Here is a 24,654-nt window from a genome sequence, read left to right as displayed (position 1 = left end):
TTTTGTCAAATGTCTTTTCTGTGTCAGTCGAGATGATCATGTGTTTTTTCCGCTTTGATTTGTTGATATGGTGTATTATATTAATTGATTTTCTTTTGTTGAACCAGCCTTGTATACCTGGAATAAATCCCACTTGATCATGGTGTATAATTCTTTTACTGTGCTGCTGGATTCGATTTGTCAGTATTTTGTTGAGGAATTTTGCATCTGTATTCATTAAAGAGATTGACTATGGTTCCTTTCTGCATATCAGATCTCCTGTTTGAATAATTTTTCTTCATGACCCTTAAGTGAGGTCTGTTATTGGCCAGCTGTCTCAGTTTTTGTTTGTCTGAGAATGTGTTTATTTCACCTTGGTTCTTAAAATGTATTTTAAGATGTAAAATAGATTAAGCACGTTGCACATTGGTTATTGTTTTTCAGTCTTTTGTTGTTGCTAATTTGTTTGAAAGTCAGTTATCTTTTCTCTGGCTATGTTTTTGGTCATATATTTATTTTGATGTGCTTTGGGAAAAATATGTATTCAGCCATAAAGCCATGCTTTCATAAGTATTAATGCAAAGGATGCAGTTTCAGTTTGAGTAAAGAAAATGGTCAATTCAAACAATAAGTATTAATTAATATCCTAAATATTTACAAATAGAGCAAGTGTTGTATAGTAGCTGTCTACTACAGCTGAAAGAAATTGCCACAAACCTAGTGACTTAAAACAACAAAAATTTATTATCTGGAGGTCAAAAGTCATTTGTGAGATCACCTTTTCTTCCTTGCACCTTCCTACTTTGCTCCCACATGTATCCCATGATCACATTAGGCTTAGTTGGACAATCCAGGACCATCTCCCCATCCCAAGAGCCCAACCCCATTAAATCTACAAAGAGGGTACTGGCAGTTTTTAGTAATATCTTTTTTTCATTGATATTCTGCAGTTTTACTATGATGTGTTTAGGTATGAATTTCTATTTATTTATCCAGCTTGGAACTTGTTAGGACTTCCTAGGTTTGACGTTTGATGACATTTAACAATTTCGTAAAACTCTCAGCCTTTTTATCTTTAAATATTGTCTCTTCCTCTATAATGTCCTAGTGTAATTATGCCCTAATATAATTCTGATTAGAGTGCTTCTCACTCTTTATTTATGTCTCTTAAGTAACCCCATTGTCATATTTTCCATTTCTGTGGGCTACATTCTGATATGAGTTTACTAGTTCTCTGTTTAGAGTGACCTTGACAACATACGTTTCAGTGAAATAATCAGAAGCCGGATGATACTGGATTGATGAAAGAATGAGAGGTAAAGCAGTGGAGACATCCAGTATAGTTAACTCACTAGAACAGTTTCTTTTTTTCTTTTTTGTGAAGACTGTAGAGAAATGGGAGGAGAAGGAGCCAAGGAAGAGTTCATTTTAAAGATGAGTGATAGCCGATAACCAAGCATGTTTGGATATTGATTGGAATGACTCAGTAGAGAGGGAAAGCTTGATGATGTAAGGGTAATTTTAAATTATTTAGGAGTGAAGTCTCTGAGATATACAGAATATATAGAGAAAACTAAGTCTAAGCTTTTCAGTACTGTTCTTCATTTGTGTTTTTACACACCTCTTTGAAAGACTAGTGAGAAGGACTTTTTAAATTATCAATTTGACGTTGACTGCGCAGTCAGCTTAAGATTTTCTCCAGGTCTTTGCCTTTGAGGATTCTTACTGTGCTGTTATACCCGTGGATCTCCTTGCGTTTATTCTACTTGGAGTCCATTGAGCTTTCTGGATGGGTGGGGATTCATGCTTTTGAAAATATTTGGGAAGTTTTCAGCCATTATTTCTTCAAATAATTTTTCTGCTCCTTTCTCTCCCCCTTCACCTTTGGTACTCCCATTGTGCAAGTTGGTGTACTTTACAGTGTCCCACATTTCCTTGAGATTGTTCATTTTTTTTCCTTCTTGTTTCTCTTTGGTCTTTGGATTGCACTGTCTCTATCAATCTGTCTTCCAGTTTTGCTAATTCTGTGTTTTACCTGTTAAAATGTGCTATTGAATCCCTCTAGTGAATTTTCAAATCAGTTGTTGTACTTTTTAACTCCAGAATTTCCATTTAATTCTTTCGTATTTTCTATCTCTTATTCATAATCCCTGTTGGATGCAACATCATTATCATACCTTTCTTTACTTCTTTAATCAGTTCTTTGAACATATTTGAAAATACATTCTTTGAAGTATTTTCCTGTTAATTCTTTTATCTGGTTCTTGTCACAGACAGTTTCTGTTGTCTGCTTTTTTTTTTTTTTCTTGTTTATGGGTAATAGTATCCTGTTTCTTTGCACGTCTCACATTTTTTCATTGAAAACTGTAAATTTTGAGTATTGAGTCTTTCCGCCACCTAGGCTTGTTATTATTATTTGCTCATTTATTTGGTTAGTGACTAGTGAAGTTTACTTCCTGTCCACACCCTCCTATCCCTGTTAGTGTTAATCCTCAATATTGCTGCTCGGTGAACTGCAGGTTATTGTATGCCCACTGTGTTAGTTTGCAAGCTGCTGGAATGTGATATACTATAATTGGAATGGCTTTTAAGTGGGAGTGTTTAATAAGTTACAAGTTTACAGTTCTAAGGAAATGAGTGTCCAAGTTAAGGCCACGACAAAAGAGTTTGCCTTCGCTCAAGAAATGCTGATGGGTCTGGAACACCTTTGCCAGCTGGGGAGTCATATGGCTGGCACCTGCTGGTCCCTTGTTCCTGGGCTCTGTTGCTTTTCAGCCCCTGTTCCTGCGGGGCTTCCTCACTTTGCTTTTCTGGGGTTGACATCTCTTGGCTTCCCTTAGATCTCTCCCGGTTCTGGCTTGCTTAACATCTCATGGTGATGTGTGCTGGGCCCTAGGTATCTCCAAACATCACCAAACATCTTTGTCTCTGTTCTCTAAAGCACCTGTTCTCCAGGTATCTCCATCTGCTCTCTCTACTGGTTCTGAGGCTTCTGTCATTTCTGGCTCTCTCTAATATGTTCCCTCTTTTGGAGGATTCCAGTAAGCTAATCAAGACCCACGTGGAATGAGTGGAGTCACATTTCTGTGTAATGAAAAGGTCACACCCACAATTGGGCATGTCACACCTCTAGAGATAACTTAATCAAAAGTTACTACCCTACAGTACTGAATTAGGATTAAAAGAAACAGCTGCCTCCTCAAGATTGATTCAGGATTAAAGCGGCTTTTCTGGGGTACGTAATATTTTCAAATTGGCAAACCAGTAGTAACCCTGGGATGACAATAAGTTTTGGCAGGGCTTTTTCCATTTTCTCTAACCACAAGCAGTTGTTGAGCTTCAGTATTTGCTGACCGATTACTCTGTTGTTTTTAGGAATGCCCTTGTGAATAAATTGCTCCATGAATAGTTCTCGAGATCAGTATTTGACATTTATTATGACCCTGACATACCAGTGTCTCCTCCCTGGCTCTCTTCTTTAAACTAGATGGCATGCAGTTTAGCCTGTATTTTCCCTGAATTGATAAAATTTCCTCCCAATTGCTCCCTCACCAGTTCTGAAAGTGCCCTCAGGGTTCAATTTTTTCAACCTTTGCTGCAGATGAGGTCACTTCCTTTGGGAAGAGATTATGAATTTTTGTTTTACAGCTGTTTCCTCCCACACCCAGGCAAAATCTCTGAGCCAGACTCTGGAGCTGAGATGGGGATGATGGCAAGCTTCTCTCTGAGTGATATCCCCATGTTAGGAGCTAGGTCCTTATGGAGGTGGGGCAGTAGCCCAAAGTCTTCTTAGCTTGCTAGTGTGGAACCACTGCCTTACATTTCAGGGCAAGGACTACTGGAGCCCAAATATTCTCGGTAGCACCATGCATAAGACAGAGTTTCCATAACATGGGTGAAGGCTGGTTGGGTGAAGGGAGCGCCATAGAGCAGGTTGAAAAATGATGACAGCCTCCTTTCCCTAGGAGGAAAGTTATTACCTGAGAGCTGTGGGGAGAGGGAGCCCTGTGTTTATTGGCTACTCCAGTCTGGAGTGGTGTTTCCACCTCACTAGGCTGGTAGGGTGGAAGGAAGGGACAGTCTTGATTCAGAGATCACAGACTCACTTTTCTTTCTGAATTTTTGTGGGTGTTCTTGAATATATGATCTTTCATTTGCTGTATTACCCTCTGACCATTTCCAGAGGCTTTACATGGTTGTTTTAAAATAATTTTCATAGCACTCACGCTGTCATACTGGAAGTCAGTATTCTCTCCAGTCACTTACTATTTTACTCACTCATTCAGCAATTATTCTGTTTGCCTTTTATGTGCCAGGTACTGTGTAGGTTCCAGAGGCATAGCTGTAAACAAGATAGACATGATCACTACTGTCACTGAATTGTACAATTTAGTATATATTTTGGGGAGAGGGGGTGATATAGTCAAATGGTTTCCAAGGGGAAGTACAGGACTGTATGAAAGCATTTAGCATGGGGCCTTAATCCCTTAACCTATTCTGGGGAGTTAGAGAAGTGACATTTAAACTGGTTCCCAAAGAATGAGGAATTGTCCAAGGAAATTTGTTACAAGAAGAGATTTACAAAAGGAAGTGCATTACAAGAAGAGAGAAAAGTATGTGTGGGGACCCTTTTGCCAGCAAGGAACCTGGAGAAGTTTAGGAGCTGAAGGAAGACTAGAGCACAATGAGTGAAAGCCTTGGATGTAAATCAGATATCACATAGTTCAGATTCCTTAAGAATTTTAGATTAGTCTAAGAGCAGTAGAGAACCACTGAAGGGACTTAAACAGAATAGTGAAAGAATTCATTTTTACATATTTTTTTGTCATAGGTGGACACATGAGGCTAAAGGAGTCTGATGCTGTTAAACCTTAGAATTGTACAATTAACTCCCCTTTTTATAATTATTTGTCTGTTTAGCCATCTAACTTGACTTCCTCAATCAGACATGAGTGGTAGTGTCCCTGGAATTAATAAATTTGTTTTCTACTATATGCTTGTGTTAGTGTGTGTGTGTGTGTGTATGTGTGTGTGTGTATGTGTGTATGTGAGAGAGAGAGAGAGAGAGAACGAGGAAGACTAGACAGATACTAATTTTTAAAATTTAACTAGCAGCAATGAGGAAACTAGCAAATCTACTTAACATGCTTCTAATTTATGCATCATACAGTTTTAGAAATTCTTGAACTGCTATTAAAAATCTCTAATTATTTTTAGAGATATAACCCCTACATAATCTAATTCAAAACAAATGTTATGTTATTATTATTTCTTTTTTCATTACAGATGTCAGACTGTAGTATTCTATTTATGTTATTCTCTTTTTAGAGATTATTCCAACTCTGAATTGACATTTTGACTAATTAAATTTATCTTGATCTTTAAATTCAGTATCTAAATAGTACCTAACACTGTGCTTTGTGTTCACGGGATATATTTCGTGAATATATATATATATTTCGTGAATCAGAGATATCTGATACAGTGATCATAATTATATCTTTTAAAAATATCTTCCTTAACCCCTTCCCTTTACCCAATATCTTTTTTGATATTCCTATTTTTCTTGACTTTATTATCTTCGGTTTTGTGCTGTAAATGCTATTCTTTTGCTATTTCCCTGACTTGGAATCTGTTTTAAATATTTAACTGCCTACAGAATTTTTCTTCAAAATCGTGTTTTGCTGTTTTGTATACTAAACATTTATTGCTTGTCTACTTTATCTTGGAAAAGTCTTCCCTTTCTTCTCTTTTGATTTAATTTTAAATTGAAAAAAAATCCTTGGGTCTGTTGATGATTGTGTGTTTTGTAGTATTTTAATAGCAGTGTTCCCGTCCTGAGAAACTGTGTAATGATTACTATGTAATTGATAAACATATTTTTTATATATTTTATATTTTAGTCTATTGAAGACAATGAAGTATATTTGCCTAATGATGAAATTTGGGCCTATGATATTGATAGTGGGTTGTGGTAAGTAATTTAAAATTGTCCAATCTTAGTATTTGTTATAAAAATGTTTTTATAGACTACAGGTAATTTAAGATAATACCTTGAACATACTGCAACATTTATTAAGTATCTCTTTCCATTTCTGTCAATGCTTTATTCTCTGTGACTTGCTGCTCTTTCTCATACTCTTTCCCTTCTTCATTCTTTGTCCTTAACCATTCCTCCCAAAACCAAGGCTGACACTGAAGACTTTGTTATAGTTTACTAATCCCCATTTCTGATGACATGTGAAAATTTTGAATTTTTTTCTCAGCAAATTGAAAAGCTTTACCATGGATCTTCTTTGATTTTTACTGTATTGGCATATCATTATACTTCAATTCAATTTTCACTGATAAAAGTACTCATAGTATTAATTGATATTTTAATTTGCCTTTCTTAAGTTTAGGATTGCATATTGTTTTTGATGCAGGACAATGCACCTAATGGAAGGAGAACTCCCTACATCCATGTCAGGAAGTTGTGGTGCTTGCATTAATGGAAAGCTGTATGTTTTTGGAGGATATGATGACAAAGGATACAGCAATCGAGTAATACATTCTTTTTATTTCAAGAGCAAAGTAAAATGTTTAATGTGTAATAAATTAAATATAGTAATATTTCACAACTTTGCAAACATTTAAAAAAGAAGATCTTAAATTTATGATTATAAGCTTTTGAAGATAAAATGAAAATGCAGCAATGTTGCACTGCTCTTCTTCCACATCTTTCTGCTTCAGAATTTTCTGCACACTTAGTTGATATCCATAGGTCAAGAGCATGATGGTAAAGGTCCATTTTAGTATGTTTTCCATATCATTTCTGCCTCTGAAGTAAATCTAATTTTTATTAACTTTACATTAAAATATTTACCTATTAAAAAAAGAAAGCTATTAATATTTGGCCACAAATCTTTCTGATATAGATTTAATTTTCAAATTCCATGTCTGTTTCCACTTTTGAAAGCTTTATGTTGTTAATTTGCGAACAAGAGATGGAACATACATTTGGGAAAAAATCACCAACTTTGAAGGACAACCACCTACACCACGTGATAAACTTTCCTGCTGGGTGTATAAAGACAGGTAATACAGCAAAATTATAACCTCATTAATTGAATTTAAGTAAGGATTATAGCTTCTTGCCAAAATAGAGAGAATTTGAAACTCTAAACTTTTTCAAAATGTATTTCTAAACTTGTTTTGTCGAGTTTTATCTGCACCCTGGATAAGAGCAATATCATAAATATGGATATGGTGGAAGCAAATATATTTTTAAAATTTATTTATTATTTAATTTAATGTTCTTAATAGTTACATCTACGTAGTTCAAAATTCAAAACAATGTTTGGTTCCCATCCCTTTCCCCATGCCCTTTGTCCCTATCCCCTCTTGTATATACAAATAACCACTTTTATTAATTTATTTTGTTCTTATAACAGTGGTTCACAAACTGGTCTGCTAAATTCCCTCCATACAAGTTGCACCATATTTCTTTTTTGGTTTTGGAATGTTTATGTCTGTACAGCCTTGCCAAAAGAGTGTATTGGCAAACTTAGATTCTTGCCAACTAATAGATGAGAAATGGTGTCTGTCTCATTGTTTTACAAGTGTATTTCTCACTTTTATTCAGCATTTAGATATACCAAAATTTTACCAGCTGTTTTAAAGCATATGAAATGAGGAAATATTCCCTAGTTCATTTTTTTTTCTTTATTATAGAAGTTGTGGGTTTACAGAACAATCATGCATAAAGTACAGGATTCCCATACATCACCCCATCACCAGCATCGCATTGGTGTGAAACATTTGTTACAATTGATAATAGCATATTTTTATAATTGTGTCATCAATTAAAATCCACGGACTAACTTGGGGTTCATTGTGTCAGTGTAGTTCCATGGTTTTTAAAAAAAATTTGTATTCTGTTAGTATACGTACAACCTAGTATTTCCCCCTTTTAATCTTATACATATATATTTCAGTGCTGTTAATTATGTTCACAATGTTGTGCTGCCATCACCATCCTGCTATTACCAAAATATTTCCATCATTCCAAATAGGAATGTTTACACTTCAATCCTTAACTTCCCATTCGCTATACTGACCCTGTCCCTTGGTAACCTATATTCTAGATTCTGATGCTATGAGTTTGCTTATTCAGATGTTTCAGATAAAAACAGTGTTGTATGTACCAGGACCTCATTTCTTTTTATGACTGAATAATATTCCATTGCATGTATATACCATATTTTATTTATTCATTCGTTGGTTGAAAGACACTTGGGTTGCTTCCATCTTTTGACCGTTGTACATAATGCTTCCATGAACATTGGTGTACAAATAGCTGTTTGAGTCCCTGAACTCAATTATTTTGGATATGTAATCAGTAGTGTGATATGCAGTTCTAATTTTTGGGGGGGGGGGTGGTGCATGTTTCAGGAATTGAACCCAGGTCTTCAGCATCAAAGGCAAGCATTCTATCACTGAACCACCCTAGTTGTGGGATATGGTAGCTTTATATTTAGCTTTCTGAGGCTGCACCATTTTACATTGCCACCAGCAATGATTGAGTGTTCCTTTTCCTCCATATCCTCTCCTACACTTGTTATTTTCTGTTTTTAAGATAGCAGCCATTCTAATGAGTGTGAAGTGGTATCTCATTGTGGTATTCATTTGTGTTTATATCATGGTTGATGATGTTGGTCCTCTTTTCATGTAGTTTCTGGCCATTTGTATATATCTGTTTTGGAGAGCAGTCTGTTCAGTGATTTGACCCATTTTTTAATTGGGCTGTTTGTGTTTTTGTTGTTAAGTTGAAAGATTTCTTTATATATTCTGGATATTAACCTTTATTGGATATGTGGTTTCCAAATATTTTTTCCCATTTTGTAGGTTATTGTTTTGCTTTCATGATAAAACGTTTTGAAGACCAAAAGACTTTACTTTTGATGAGGTCCCATTTATTTTTTTTTTTTTTTGATGCTTGTGCTTCAGATATAAAGTCTAAGAAACCATTGTCTAACACAGGGTCCCTACATTTTCTTCTAGGAGTTTGATGATTCTCACTCTTATATTTAGGTCTTTGATCCATTTTGAGTTGATTTTTATATATGGTGTGATGTAGGGGTGCTTCTCCTTTTTTTTTTTTTTTTTTTTACAAAGGGAGATCCAGTTTTCCCAGCACCATTTGATAAAGAGACTATTCTTTCCCAATTGAGTGGTCTTTGCCCTTTGTGAAAAATCAGTTGACCATAAATATGAAGCTTGGTGTCTGAGCTTTCACCCGTTGTATTTTATTATTTATTTTTGCAGAGGCAGGCACTGGGAACTGAACCTGGTCTCTGGCATGGTAGGTGAGACCTCTGCCACTGCACCACCATTGCCCTTGATTTATTTTTAAAGTTAAGAACACTTTTTATTGTATAATACATAATAATATTATAAAATAAAATGTATAATATTGTAAAATATAACAAATGCAGAAAAACTACATTTTTATTATCCCAGGGTAAAACCCCATACTCATTAGGCAGTCGTTCCCCATTGTCCCAACAGAAACCACTGATCTGCTTTCTGTTCTTTATATTTGCATTATTTTGAATATGTCATATAAATAGAGCCATACAATATGTGACCTTTTCTGTCTGCTTTTGTTCTCTCAACATAAGGTTTATGAAATTCATCCATGTTGTAGTATGTATCAGTGCTTCATTCCATTAAAAATTTTTTTGAGGTAAAAGTCACATAATATAAAATGAACTTTCTAAAGTGTACAATTCGGTGGCATTTAGTACATTATATTCTATTGCCTCTGTCAAGTTCCAAAATATTTTCATCACCCCAAAAGAAAACGCTATACTCATTAACCAGTCACTCCCCTATTTGCGACTACCCTCAACCACTGGCAACCACCAATCTGCTTTGTGTCTATGTGGGCTTACCTATTTTGAATATGTCGTATGAATGGAATCATAAAGGATGTCACTTTTTCCTCCTGACTTCTTTCCATTAGCATATTTTAGTGGTTCATCTACATTGTAGCATGAATCAGTATTACATTCTTTCCTTATGGCAGAATAATATTCTGTTGTATGAATATACCATGTTTTGTTTATCCATTCATCAGCTATTGGACATTTGGGTTGTTTCTACCTTGTGACTATTGTAAATAATCCTTCTATGAATTTTGAGGTATACATTTTTATTTGAATACCTGTTTTCAGCTCTTCTGGGTATATATACTATGTAATTGTTTGGTCACATATTAATTCTATGTTTAAATCTTTAAGGAACCCCCAAACTGTTCCACAGCAGGTGCTCCATTTTCATTCCCACTAGCAATGCACAAGAGTTCTAGTTTCTCCAAATCCTTATTAATAATTGTTATATATATATATTTTTTTTTTCCTCAAATAACAGCCATCCTGATGGGTATGAGGCAGGACATCGTTATGATTTTCATTTGCTTTTCCCTAATAACTAATGATATTCATTATCTTTTCACGTGCTTAATGGCAATTTTTGTATCCTCTTTGGAGAATTGTCTAATTCCTTTGCCCATTTTTTTTTAAGTTTTTAAATTGTATAATATATATGCAAAGCAAAGCAAGAAAAAAGCAATAGTTTTCAAAGCATTCTTCAACAAATAGTTACAGGACAAATCCCAGAGTTTGTCATAGGCTACCATATGATCCTCTCAGATTTTTCGTTCTAGATGCTCCAGAATATAGGAAGGTAGAAGGAATAAATATGTATATATTTTTATCATTACAATTGACCTTTTTTTTCTCTTTTCTTGTGAAAAATAGCAACACATACAAAAAAGCAATAAATTTCAAAGCCCAGCACAATTAGTTGTAGAATTTAGTATGGGTTACAAGACCACAATTTTAGATTTTTACTTCTAGCTGCGCTAAGATACTGGAGACTAAAAGAAATACTAATTTAATGATTCAGCAATCATATTCGTTTGTTAAACCCTACCTTTTCTATATTAATTCCACCATCACCTTTGATCTTTCTGTCCCACTCTTTAGGGGTGTTTGGGCTATGGCAATTCTAACTTTTTCATGTTGGAAGGGGCTGTCAGTAATATGAGGTAGGGAGACAGAACTAACAGATGTTCTGGAGAGGCTGGGCCCTCTGCATTTCAGGACTTATCTGTCTGGAGATTGTAGGTTTTGGAAAGTTACTGTAGTGCATGGAACCTTTGTAGAATCTTATATATTGCCCTAGGTGTTCTTTAAGATTGACTGGAAAGGTTTTAGTTGGGGTTTGGCAAGTTATGATAGGTAGCAATATCTAACTAAAGCTTGTGTAAGAGTGACCTCCAGTAGCCTTTCAACTCTATTTGAATGCTCTCAGCCAGTGATATTTTATTAGTTACCCTGCTTTTCCCCCTTTTGATCAGGATGGCATTGTTGATCCCAAGGTGCCAGGTCCAGACTCATCCCTAGGAGTCATCTCCCATACTGCCAGGAAGACTTTGACCCCTGGATGTCATGTTCCACATAGGGGGGAGGGCAGTGATTTCACTTACAAGGTTAGACTTACAGAGAGTGACATCTGAACAACAAAAGAGGCCTTCCAGAAGTAACTCTTAGGCATACCTATTGGTAGGCTAAGCTTCTTCACTACCCACATAGTTTCCACAAGAGTAAGGCTCAAGGTCAAGGGCTTGGCCGATCGATTTGGATCTCCCTAATGTTTGACACAGTATCAGAGGATTCCCTGATGGTAAAGTTTAACAGTTCCTTGTTTTTTCTCCCATCCCTCAAGGGACTTTGCCAGTACATTTTGATTATCTGCTTATTATACTCTAGGATGTATCCAGGCATTACATTAAGCTATATAGGATTAAAGGCCCTCATTCTTGTTCTGGGCTCCCTATATTTCAATTGCTCAAATGAGCTGTCCGGATGGGTTGAATTAGATTATGTGCTACAGAAAATTTAGCAATTTTTGGTTCTAAAACACAGAATTTTGGTTCTAAAATTTATTCGTTCTAAAATATAGAAAGTGTCTTCCTTACCCCTGTGTTCTTTTTCCTCAGTTGTTTGGAAAAGTTTGAGCAGAATTAATGTTGGTTCTTTTTTAATGTTTTAATAAAATTTCCCTGTGAAGCCATGGGGCCCTGAGCTTTTCTTTGTAGGAAGATTTTTGATGACTAATTGAATCTCTTTCCTTGTTGGTTTGTTGAGATCTTCTGTTTCTTCCTAAATCAGTGTAGCTTGTTTGTGTGTTTCCAGGAATTTGTCCATTTCATCTAAGTTGTCTAGTTTGTTGGCATATAGTTGTTCATAGTATCCTCTTATGATTTCTTTTATTTCTTCAGTATCTGTGGTAATGTACCCCTTCTTGTTTCTGATTTTGTTTATTTGCATCCTCTCTCTATTTTTCTTTGTCAGGCTTGCTAGTGGCATAACAATTTTATTGATTTTTCTCAAAGAACCAACTTTTGGTTTTATTGATTCTTTCTATTGTTCTTTTGGTCTCCCATTCATGTAACTCTGCTTTAATCTTTGTTATGTCTCTTCTTCTGTTTGCTTTGGGGTTAGTTTGCTGTTCTTTTTCAAGTTCCTCCAGGTTAGTAGTTAAGTCCTTGATTTTTGCTCTTTCTCCTTTTTTTTTGCACGGGCAGGCACTGGGAATCGAACCCAGGTCTCTGGCATGGTGGGCAAGAACTCTGCCACTGAGCCACCGTTGCCCACCCTCTCCTTTTTTAATATAGGCATTTAGGGCAATAAATTTTGTCTCAGCACTGCCTTTGCCACATCCCATAAGTTCTAATATGTTGTATTCTCATTTTTATTCATCTCCAGATAGCTACTGATTTCTCTAGCAATTTCTTCTTTGACCCATTTGTTGTTTAAGAGTGTGTCATTTAGTCTCCATGTATTTGTGAAGGTTCTTGTTCTTTGGTGGCTATTAATTTCCAGCATCATCCCATTGTGATCAGAGAAAGTGCAATGTGTTTAAATATATAAAGACCCATTTTGTGCCCCCATCATATGATCTATTCTGGAGAATGTTCCATGAGCGTAGAAAAGACTGTATATCCTGATGTTTTGGGGTGTAATGACCTATATATGTCTGTTAGGTCTAATTCATTTATCATACTGTTTAAGTTCTCTATTTCCTTGTTGATCCTCTGTCTGGTTGTTCTAGCTATAGAGGAGAGTAGTGTATTGAAGTCTTCTACTATTATTGTTGAAACATCTGTCGCTCCCTTCAGTTTTGCCATTGTCTGTCTCATGTACTTTCGAGCTCCTTGATTGGGAATATAAATATTTATGATTGTTATTTCTTCTTGGTGAATTCCTTTTATTAATATAATGGTGTCCTTCTTTGTCTCTTATATCTTTAAACTTAAGGTCTATTTTGTCCAATGTTAGTGAAGCTACTCAAGTTTTCTTTTAGTTACAACTTGTGTGGAACATCTTTTTCTATTCTTTCACTTTCAATCTATTTGTATCCTTGTGTTCAAGGTAAGTCTCTTGTAAACATCATATAGCTGGATTATAATTCTTTTTTTAATTAATTTTTAATTTTTTTTAAATACCAAAAAACACCAAACGCAAACATTCTTAAATTTTGATCGTTCTGTTCTAGATAGATAATCAGTAATTCACAATATCATCACATAGTTGCATATTCATCATCATGATCTTTTTTTTGGAACATTTGCATCTAGTCAGAAAAAGAAATAAAAAGAAAACAGAAAAAAATTCATACATACCATACCCCCCACCCCTCCCCCTCACCGATCACCAGCTGATTTATTTTAACATTTGTTCCCCTTATTATTCATCTTTATTCCGTATGTTTTACTCGTCTCTTGATAAGGTAGATAAAAGGAGCATCAGACACAAGGTTTTGACAATCACACAGTCACATTGTGAAAGCTATATCATTATCAATCATCCTCAAGAAACATGGCTACTGGAACACAGCTCCACATTTTCAGGCAATTCCTTCCAGCCTCTCCACTACATCTTGAATAACAAGGTAATATCTATTTAATGCGTAAGAATAACCTCCAGGGTAACCTCTTGACTCTGTTTGGAATCTCTCAGCCATTTACACTTTATTTTGTCTCATTTAACTCTTCCCCCTTTGGTCGAGAAGGTTTTCTCAATCCCCTGATGCTGAGTCTCAGCTCATTCCAGGATTTCTGTCCCACAATGCCAGGAAGGTTCACACCCCTGGGAGTCATGTCCATTGTCAACAGGGGGAGGGTGGTGAGTTTCCTTGTTGTGTTGGCTGGAGAGATAGGCCATATCTGAGCAACAGAAGAGGTTCTCTTGGGGATGACTCTTAGGCCTAATTTTAAGTAGGCTTGACCTATCCTTTGTGGGGTTAAGTTTCATATGAACAAACCCCAAGATTAGGGGCTTACCCTCTAGCTTTGGTTGTCCACACTCCTTGTGAGAATATCAGGAATTCAACTTGGGGAAGTTGAATTTTCCCCCGTTCTCACCATTCCCCAAAGGGGACTTTGCAAATACTTTTTTATTCACTGTTCAAATCACTCTGGACAAACCAACAAAATCTCATGTCCTACTAAAGGTTCCATGTACTTATGGTGTTCAGTTAAGCTGTCTACATAAGTTATATTAGGAAGTGCATTAGTCAAAATATAAATTTTGTACCAAACATTTTTTTGCTTTAGTCTCACACATAAGGTAAAATTTTAAAATATTAATTACCATCTATTTTCAGCACCCTGCAGTAATGACATTCCTTTGTTCTTCCTCATGCAAAAACATTTTTTGAATTTGTACATTTAGTCACTATCATTATACACTCTAGGCATTCCTAGATTGTACCATCTCAGTCTTTATCATCTATCTTTCTTTCTGATTTCGTTTGTGCCCCCAGCCCTCCTCCCTCTATCATTCTCACATTCAGCTTCATTCAATGTTTTAACGTAATTGTATTACAGTTAAGTAGTATTGTGCTGTCCATTTATGAGTTTTTACATTCAGTCCTGTAACACTGTCTGTATCCCTTCAGCGCCAATTACCTGATATCTTACCCTATTTCTATCTCCTGATGGTCTCTGTTACCAATGAAATTCTCCAAGTTTATTCACTAATGTCAGTTCATATCAGTGAGACCATACAGTAATTGTCCTTTTGTTTTTGGCTAATCTCACTCAGCATAATGTCCTTAAGGTCCATCCATGTTGTTACATACTTCATAAATTTATTCTGTCTTAAGGCTGCATAATATTCCATCGTATGTATATACCACAGTTTGTTTAGCCACTCGTCTGTTGATGGACATTTTGGCTGTTTCCATCTCTTTGCAGTTGTAAATAATGCTGCTATAAACATTGGTGTGCAAATGTCTGTTTGTGTCCTTGCCCTCATTTCCTCTGAGTAGATACCTAGCAATGGCATTGCCAAGTCATATGGCAATTCTATTTTTAGCTTTTTGAGGAACCGCCAAACTGCCTTCCACAGAGATTGTACCAATTGACCTTCCCAACAACAGTGGATAAGTATTCCTCTTTCTCCACATTCTCTCCAGCACTTGTCGTTTTCTGTTTTATTGATAAATGGCCATTCTGGTGGGTGTGAGATGATATCTCATTGTGGTTTTGATTTGCATTTCTCTAATAGCCAGGGAAGTTGAGACTCTCTTCATCTGCCTTTTGGCCATTTGTATTTCCTCTTCTGAGAAGTGTCTGTTCACGTCTTTTGCCCATTTTGTAATTGGGTTGGCTGTCTTTTTGTTGTTGAGTTGAACAGTCTCTATAAATTCTGGATACTAGGCCTTTATCTGATATATCGTTTCCAAATATTGTTTCCCATTGTGTAGGGTATCTTTTTACTTTCTTGACGAAGGTCTTTGATGTGCAAAAGTGTTTAATTTTGAGGAGTTCCCATTTCTTTCTTCCTTTCTTCAATGCTCTTGCTTTGGGTGTAAGGTCTAGGAAACCACCTCCTAGTATAAGATTTATAAGATATTTCCCTACATTTTCTTCTAACAGTTTTATGGCCTTAGATCTAATGTTTTGGTCTTTAATCCATTTGGAGTTAATTTTTGTATAGGGTGTGAGAAATGGGTCCTCTTCCATTCTTTTGCATATGGATATCCAGTTCTCTAGGCACCATTTATTAAGAGACTTTTCTGTCCAGGTGAGTTAGCTTGACTGCCTTATCAAAGATCAATTGTCCATAAATGAGAGGGTCTGTAGCTAACACTCTATTCTATTCCATTGGTCAGTATATCTATCTTTATGCCAGTACCATGCTGTTTTGACCACTGTAGTTTTATAGTACGCCTTCAAGTCAGGTCCCATGGGACCTCCAACTTCATTTTATTTTCTCAGGATACTTTTAGCTATTCAGGGCACCCTGCCCTTCCAGATAAATTTTATTTATTGGTTTTTCTATTTCTGAAAAGTAAATTGTTGGCATTTTAATTGGTATTGCATTGAATCTGTAAATCAGTTTAGATAGAATTGACATCTTAACTATATTTAGTCTTCTGATCCATGAACACGGTATGCCCTTCCATCTGTTTAGGTCTTCTGTGATTTCTTTTAACAGTTTCTTGTAGTTTTCTTTGTATAAGTCTTTTGTCTCTTTAGTTAAATTTATTCCTAATTATTTTATTCTTTTGGTTGCAGTTGTAAATGGGATTCTTTTCCCCTGATTTCCCCCCTCAGATCGTTCATTACCAGTGAATAGAAACACTACAGATTTTTTAGTATTGATCTTGTAACTTGCCACTTTGCTATACTCATTTATTAGCTCTAGTAGTTTTGCTACGGATTTTTCGGGGTTTTCAACATATTATATCATCTGCAAAGAATGAGAGTTTTACTTCTTCCTTTCCAATTTTGATGCCTTGGTTTTGTTTTTCTTGTCTAATTTCTCTGGCTGTGACTTCCAACACAGTGTTTAATAACAGTGGCAATAGTGGATATCCTTGTCTTGTTCCTGATCTTAGGGGGAAAGTTTTCAGTTTTTCCCCATTGAGGATGATGTTAACTGTGGGTTTATCATATATTCCCTTTATCATTTTGAGGAAGGTCCCTTCTATTCCTATCCTTTGAAGTGTTTTCAGTAGGAAAGGATGTTGAATTTTGTCACATGCCTTTTCTGCATCAATTGAGATGATCATGTGGTTTTTCTGCTTTTATTTGTTGATATGGTGTATTATATTAATTGATTTTCTTATGTTCAACCATCCTTGCATGCCTGGGATGAATCCTACTTGGTCATGATGTATCATTCTTTTAATATGTTGCTGGATTCGATTTGCTAGAATTTTGTTGAGGATTTTTGCATCTATATTCATTAGAGAGATTGGTTTGCAGTTCCCTTTTTTTTGTAATATCTGTGTCTGGCTTTGGTATGAGGGTGATGTTGGCTTCGTAGAATGAGTTAGGTAGCTCTCCCTACACTTCAGTTTTTTTGAAGAGTTTGGGCAGGATTGGTACTAATTCTTCCTGGAATGTTTGGTGGAATTCACCTGTGAAGCCATCTGGTCCTGGACTTTTCTTTTTGGGGAGCTTTTTAATGACTGATTTAATTTCTTTACTTGTGATTGGTTTGTTGAGGTTGTCTATTTCTTCTTGAGTCAAAGTTGGTTGTTCATGCCTTTCTAGAAAGTTCTAGAATATTTCATCTACATTGTCATATTTATTAGCATAAAGTTGTTCATAGTGTCCTGTTATTACTTCCTTTATTTCTGTGGGGTCAGTGGTTATGTCTCCTCTTCCATTTCTGATTTTATTTATTTGCAACGTCTCTCTTCTTCTTTTTGTCAATCCTGCTAAGGGTCCATCAATCTTACTGATTTTCTCATAGAACCAACTTCTGGTTTTGTTGATTTTCCCAATTGTTTTCATGTTCTCAGTTTCATTTATTTCTGCTCTAATCTGCATTATTTCTTTCCTTTTGCTTGCTTTGGGGTTAGTTTGCTGTTCTTTTTCTACTTCTTCCAAGTGGAAAGTTAAATCCTCGATTTTTGCCCTTTCTAGTTTTTTGATATAGGCATTTAGGGCAATAAATTTCCCTCTTAGTACTGCCTTTGCTGAATCCCACAAGTTTTAAGATGTTGTGTTTTCATTTTCATTTGCCTTGAGATATTTACTGATTTCTCTTGTAATTTCTTCCTTGACCTACTGGTTGTTTAAGAGTGTGTTGTTGAGCCTCCACATATTTGTGAATTTTCTGGCACTCTGCCTATTATTGATTTCCACCTTCATTCCTTTATTATCTGAGGAAGTGTTTTGTATGATTTCAGTCTTTTTAAAGATTTATTGAGACTTGCTATGTGACCAGCATATCGTCTATCCTTGAGAATGATCCATGAGCTCTTGACAACAAGGTGTATCTTGCTGTTGTGGGTGTAATGTTCTATAAATGTCTGTTAAGTCTAGCTCATTTATTGTATTATTCAAATTCTGTTTCTTTATTGATCCTCTAGATGTTCTGTCCATTTTTGAGAGTGTGGAATTGAAGTCTCCAGCTGTTACGGTAGATGCGTCTATTTCTCTTTTCAGTGTTTGCCTTATGTATTTTGGAGCATTCTGGCTTGGTGCATAAATATTTATGATTGTTATGTCTTCTTGTTGAATTGTTTCTCTTATTGATACATAGTGTCCATCTTCTCTTTTAATTCTTTTACATTTGAAGTCTAATTTGTTGGATATTAGTATAGCTACTCCTGCTCTTTTCTGATTGTTATTTGCATGAAATATCTTTTCCCAACCTTTCACTTTCAACCTATGTTTATCCTTGGGTCTAAGATGTGTTTCCTGTAGACAGCATATAGATGAATCCTGTTTTTTTATCCATTCTGCCATTCTGTGTCTGTTGATTCGGGAGTTTAATCCATTAGCATTTAGTGTTATTACTGTACAGGTAGTACTTTCTTCTACCGTTTTGCCTTTTGTATTTTATATGTCATATCTAATTTTCCTTCTTTCTACACTCTTCTCCACACCTCTCTCTTCTGTCTTTTCGTATCTGTCTCTAGTGCTCCCTTTAGTATTTCTTGCAGAGCTGGTTTCTTGGTCACAAATTCTCTCAGTGACTTTTTGTCTGAGAATGTTTTAATTTCTCCCTCATTTTTGAAGGAAAATTTTGCTGGATATAGAATTCTTGGTTGGCAGTTTTTCTCTTTTAGTAATTTAAATATTTCATCCCACTGTCTTCTTGCCTCCGTGGTTTCTGCTGAGAAATCTACACATAGTCTTATTGGGTTTCTCTTGTATGTGATGGATTGCTTTTTTCTCTTGCTGTTTTCAAGATTCTCTCTTTCTCTTCGACCTCTGACATTCTGATTAGTAGGTGTCTCAGAGTACGTCTATTTGGATCTATTCTCTTGGGGTACGCCGTGCTTCTTGGATTTGTAATTTTAAGTCGCTCATAAGAGTTGGGAAATTTTCAGTTATAATTTCCTGCATTAGTTTTTCTCCTCCTTTCCCCTTCTCTTCTCCTTCTGGGACACCCACAACACATATATTCATATGCTTCATATTGTCATTCAGTTCCCTGAGTCTCAGCTCATATTTTTCCATTTTTTCCCTATATTTTCTTTTGGTTGTTGAATTTCAGTTGTTCCATCCTCCAGTTCACTAGTCCTGTCTTCTGCCTCTCGAAATCTAACATTGTAGTTTTCATCTCTTCTTCCGTGCTTTTCATTCCCATAAGTTCTGTGATTTGTTTTTTCGTACTTCCATTTCTTTTTTTTGTTCATTCCTTGCCACCTTTATATCCTTCCTCAATTTATTGATTTGGTTTTTGATGAGATTTTCCATGTCTATTCGTACATTCTGAATGAATTGTTTCAGCTCGTGTATCTCATTTAAATTGTTGGTTTGTTCCTTTGACTGGGCCATATCTTCAATTTTCGTAGTATGATTTATTATTTTTTGCTGGCATCTAGATATTTAATTACCTTAGTTAGTTTATTCTGGAGATTGTTTTTACTTCTTTTACCTAGGATTTTCTTGGTAGATGAATTTGTTGTCTGTCTGTTCTTTGACACTCAGTTCAGCTTTTTCTGGGCCACTAGCTTAGGTTTTGTTTAGCAGAGGAGAATTTTTCAGTTCTTGTTTTCCTGTTTCTTGCCCTGCCTGTATGATGCCTTTCCCCCCCTACCCTTAGGAGGGTCTACTTAGGTATTATAGACCCCAGTCGGATTTTGCCAGACCAAACTGACCTCCTGTTAGGAGGAAAGAGTCATCCGCGTCAGTTTTCCCTGAGGGTGAGACCCAGCAGGTTGAATGACTTTCCTGTGACGTCTCTGGTCTCTGTTTTTCTTATCCTGCCCAGTCACTTGTCTGCCTGCTGCTGATGTGGTACCTTTAACTTTGGCAGACTCTCCCTGCTGGGGACGTGGTGGAGACAGAGGAGAGGTTGTAGGTTGGTTTTAATGGCTTCAAATTACCAAGCCCTGGGGTCTGAATTTCTTGAGGAAGGGATTCCACCTGAGTTGGGCCTCAGCCCTCCCCTGGGGAAGGCACCGGGTCCAGACAAGCTCTCAAAGAAGCTTGTTTCTGCCTATGCATGGGGCAGTTGCAGCCTGAGAAGTCTTGCCTCTGTAGAAACACAGCCACAGAAACCTCTGTTTCTTTTTCTTTTTTTCCCTTTCTTTTTCCGTCAGCCCTGTCCCCTTAGTGCCGGGCCAAAAATCAGCTACCTCTGCTTTCACCATGTTCACCTGAGCTGGGGGCCTATTTTTAGTAGTCAGAATTTGTGAATTAATTCACGATTGGCGTTTGGTTGGGCTCAGCCCCTGCTGCTGGTAAAGTCCCTTTCCTTTCTCCTCTGGGAAGCAGCCTGTGGGGTAGGGGCACCAGCCACTGCAGCTTGGGGAATTCACAGTTCTGGGAGGTTTGCAGCCAGTCCAGCTGGGCCAGACTGGGTTATGCTGTGTGTCTGGTCACTAACGTGGCCCCAGGAGGTGTCTGTACTGTTCCTTGTTATTTAGTTAGGTGTTCTGGAGGATGAACTAAATCCCGCACCTTGCTAAGCCACCATCTTGGCTCCTCCTGGATTCTATTTCTTAATCCATTCTTCCAATCTGTATCTTTTAATTGGTAAGTTTAGTCCATTAACATTCGAAGTTATTACTGAAAAGGTATTTCTTGTATCTACCATCTTATCATTTGGATTTTATTTGTCAGATCTATATATTCTTTTCCCTCTTTCTCTTTTTATCCTTTAAGTTACCCTTACTGGTACTTTTCAGTTCTTTGCCTTCCTCCGGACCTCCCTGTCCTGTCTTTCTTTTTTTGACTGGCAGAACTCCTTTTAGTAATTCTTGTGGGCTGCTCTCTTGTTGATAAATTCTTTTGGTATTTGTTAGTCTGTGAAAATTTTAATTTCTCCCTCAGTTTTGAAGGACAATTTGATCAAGTACAGATTCTTGGAAGTCTTTCTCTTTCAGAATCTTAAATATATCATACCACTGCCTTTTCGCCTCCATGGTGCCAGTTGAGTGGTCTGAACTCAATCTTATCTGGTTTCTTTGTATGTAGTAGATTGTTTTTCTCTTGCCGTTTCCAGGATTTTCTGCTTCTGTTCAACATTTGACAGGCTGATTAGTAAGTATCTTGGATAAGGCCTATTTGGATTTATCTTATTTGGAGTTCTTTGTGCTTCTTTGACTTGTATATTTATGTCCTTTATAAGGGTTGGGAAGTTTTCCTCCATTACATCCTCAATTCTTCCTAACCCTTTACTCTTCTCTTCTTATTATGGATACCACGATTCTTATATTTGTGTGCTTTGTTTTGTCCATCATTTCCCTGAGATCCAATTCAAATTTTTCCATCTTTTTTGCCATTTGCTGTTTTGTGTGTTCAAAATCAGTTGTCTTGTCCTCTAGTTTGCCTATTCTTTCTTCTGCCTCTTCAAATCTGCTGTTGTATGTCTCTATTATGTTTTTATCTGGTCAACAGAGTCTTTAATCGCTGTGATATCTGCTATTTTCCTATTTGTTCCTTCAAATTCCTCTTTATGGTCTTCTAGTGTCTCTTGATCTCCTAAACGTTTCTAGACATCCCATTTATTTTATTGAGTAGAATTGTATGAACATCTTTGATTAGTTGTTCCAATGTCTATGTCTCTTCTGGTGTTTTAATTTGGTCATTAGGTTGAGCTATATCTGTCTGCATTGTGATATGCTTAGTGATCTTCTTCTTTCTTCGTGGCATGTAAAGTCTTGATAGGTTTACTTTGGAAATTGATTTCCTTCAATAGTGAATGCCTTATATTTACAGGATGGATGTGGAGCAGGTTGCAGGCACAGGGTAGGGCACAACAGTGTGGTGATGTGTTGCAGTGCAGGTATAGGCACAGTTTGGGGATGCTATGCTGTTACCTGTGAGTGTGAGCACCCAGTAGCAGGGAGAATGTGGCTGTGTGTGTCCACAGGTCCAGGGCGCATGGCTCTGTTGTATGTTAGTCTAGGGTGCAGGGCCCTTTGTGCATATGCACAGAGCTCAGGGCAGCAGGTTGGCGTTGCATCTGTGTGGACTGGGGAGGGATGTGGCCCAGTTGTGGAGGTCAGTGCTTGCCCAGAGCTGGGGGCATGACTGGGAGCCATGTCCATGTGCAGATCAGGGGTGCTGTAAAGTGATACACACATGTACAGAACTCGTCAGGGTGGTGGCAGGGGGGAGTTGCATGACTGTTTGTTGTGTAGGCTGTTACAGCCTGGGATTGGAAGTAAGCACCCTCAGCCTTTATGTACTGGCGACTGCCTACAGGGAGCAGGAATGGGGAGGTAGGGCTTTTGGAGGGTGTGGGGCAAGTCAGCACTTCTGCAGGAGATGTGGGTTGGTCTGGGACAGCATGCACATGCTTGGAGTGGGGGTTTGGGCAGATATGTGCCTGGGGGGTTGGCAGGGTTGATGTGCTTGGAGCACGGGAAAAGTGGGTGGGTAATGGGGTTCAGGTGTGTGGCGGGTGGGTCCGCAAACAGCTTACTGTGAAGCCAGGAGCCCTCAACCCTCAGGAGTGCACCTGCGAACCCAGAGTTCGGTCTATACATTGCTTTTGTTAGTATTGACATTTTTTTTTCATCACATAGTTGTGCATTCATCACCATGATTACAATTGACATATTAACAATATTTAGTCTTCAAATCTGTGAACATGGGATGTCTTTCCTTTTATGTAGGTCTTCTTTAATATTCTGTAATTTTCAGTATATAAGTGTTCCACATTCTTAGCTTAAATTATCCCTAGATATTTTATTATCTTATATCCTATTGGAAATGGAATTTTTTTCTTGATTTCCTTTTAAGATTGTTCATTGCTGGCACACAAAAATACAACTGATTTTTGCATTTTGATCTTGTACCCCTCAACTTTGTTGAATTCAGTTAATAACTCAGGTAGATGTTTGTGGAGTTTTTTTTCTTCCTGTATTCTTGGATCATGTCATCTGCAAAGAGAGACAATTTTCCTTCTTCCTTTCCAATTTGGATGACTTTTTATTTCTTTTTCTTGCCTAAATTCTATGTCTAGACTTTCCAGTGCAATGTTAAATAGTAGTGGTGTAAGCAGGCCTCATGTCTTGCTCCTGAGCTTAGGAAGAACACTTTCAGTATTTTACCTTTGGGTACAATGTCAGCTATGGAATTTCATGTATGCCCTTTATCATGATGAGGACGTTTCCTTTCATTACTAGTTTTCTGGGTGTTTTTTTTTTTTTAATCAAGAAGCAGTACTGGATTTTGCCAAATACTTTTTTGCGTCAATTAAGATTATTGTCACATTGTTGTCCTTCTGTAGAATGCTACATTAAGTGATTTTTGTATGTTGTGCCATCGTTGCATCCTGGGAATAAAACTCAGTTGTTCATGTTGTATAATGCTTTTTGTAGACAGTTGGATTTGGTGGCATTTGGTTGAGAATTTATGCATCTAAAGTCACAAAAATTCTTGTTTTATAGTTTTCTTGTAGTGTCTCTCTCTCTTTGAGATCGGAGTAATACTGGTCTCTTAGAATGAGTTAGGAAGTGTTACTTTCTCTTCTGGTTTTGGAAGAGTTCAAGAAGGATTAGTGTTAATTCTTTTAAAATATTTGATAGATAGGATTCACCAGTGAAGCCATTTTGTCCTGGGCTTTTTTTTTTTGTAGGGAAGTTTTTGATAACTGATTTATTCTCTCTACTTGCTGTGAGTCTGTTCAGATTTTCTCTTTCTTCTTGAGCCAGTTTTTGTCATTTTTATCTTTTTAGGAATTTGTCATTTCATCTAGTTCTCTAATTATTGGTATATAATTATTCTTAGTAGTTTATATTATACATAGATTTACATTTAAATTTATTGTCTATCAACTTAATTTTAGTGTTTTGAATGATATAAGTATTGTGGTTCACTCTTTTCCATTTGGATATTTAATTGTTCCAGCAGTTCTTACTTAAAAGATTTTTCTTTTCATTACATTGACCCTACACACTGAAATAATTCTTAAGACCATACAAATTCAGTTGAATTCCATACATTCATTTTTTTTTTCTGTATGCTGTGTGGCAGGGGTCATATTTCATTCTTTTCCCGTGTGAATATCCTGTTATTGCAGCACCATTTGTTGAATTTTTTTTTTTTTTAAAGGGCAGGCATTGGGAATCGAACCTGGGTCCTCTGGCATGGCAGGCAAACATTCTTGCCTGCTGAGCCACCATGGCCCACCCTGTTGA

General features: G+C 36.7%; 1 protein-coding gene across 10 annotated transcripts in view; it reads left to right on the top strand.

Annotated features, from left to right (window-relative positions):
* KLHDC1 (kelch domain containing 1) overlaps window positions 1–24,654 on the top strand; it is a 130,327-nt gene that overhangs the window by 25,204 nt on the left and 80,469 nt on the right. For all 10 annotated transcript variants that reach the window (XM_077126824.1, XM_077126827.1, XM_077126830.1 and 7 more), the window contains 3 exons: window positions 5,883–5,953; window positions 6,405–6,522; window positions 6,938–7,056. In XM_077126824.1, the coding sequence (XP_076982939.1) occupies window positions 5,883–5,953; window positions 6,405–6,522; window positions 6,938–7,056 (308 nt within the window). The remainder of the gene's footprint in view (window positions 1–5,882; window positions 5,954–6,404; window positions 6,523–6,937; window positions 7,057–24,654) is intronic.

The sequence above is a fragment of the Tamandua tetradactyla genome, chromosome 14, assembly GCF_023851605.1.
Source record: "Tamandua tetradactyla isolate mTamTet1 chromosome 14, mTamTet1.pri, whole genome shotgun sequence".
Classification (NCBI taxonomy): domain Eukaryota; kingdom Metazoa; phylum Chordata; class Mammalia; order Pilosa; family Myrmecophagidae; genus Tamandua; species Tamandua tetradactyla.
Note: the sequence above shows the minus strand (reverse complement) of the source record. Positions and strands in the feature narration are given on the sequence as shown.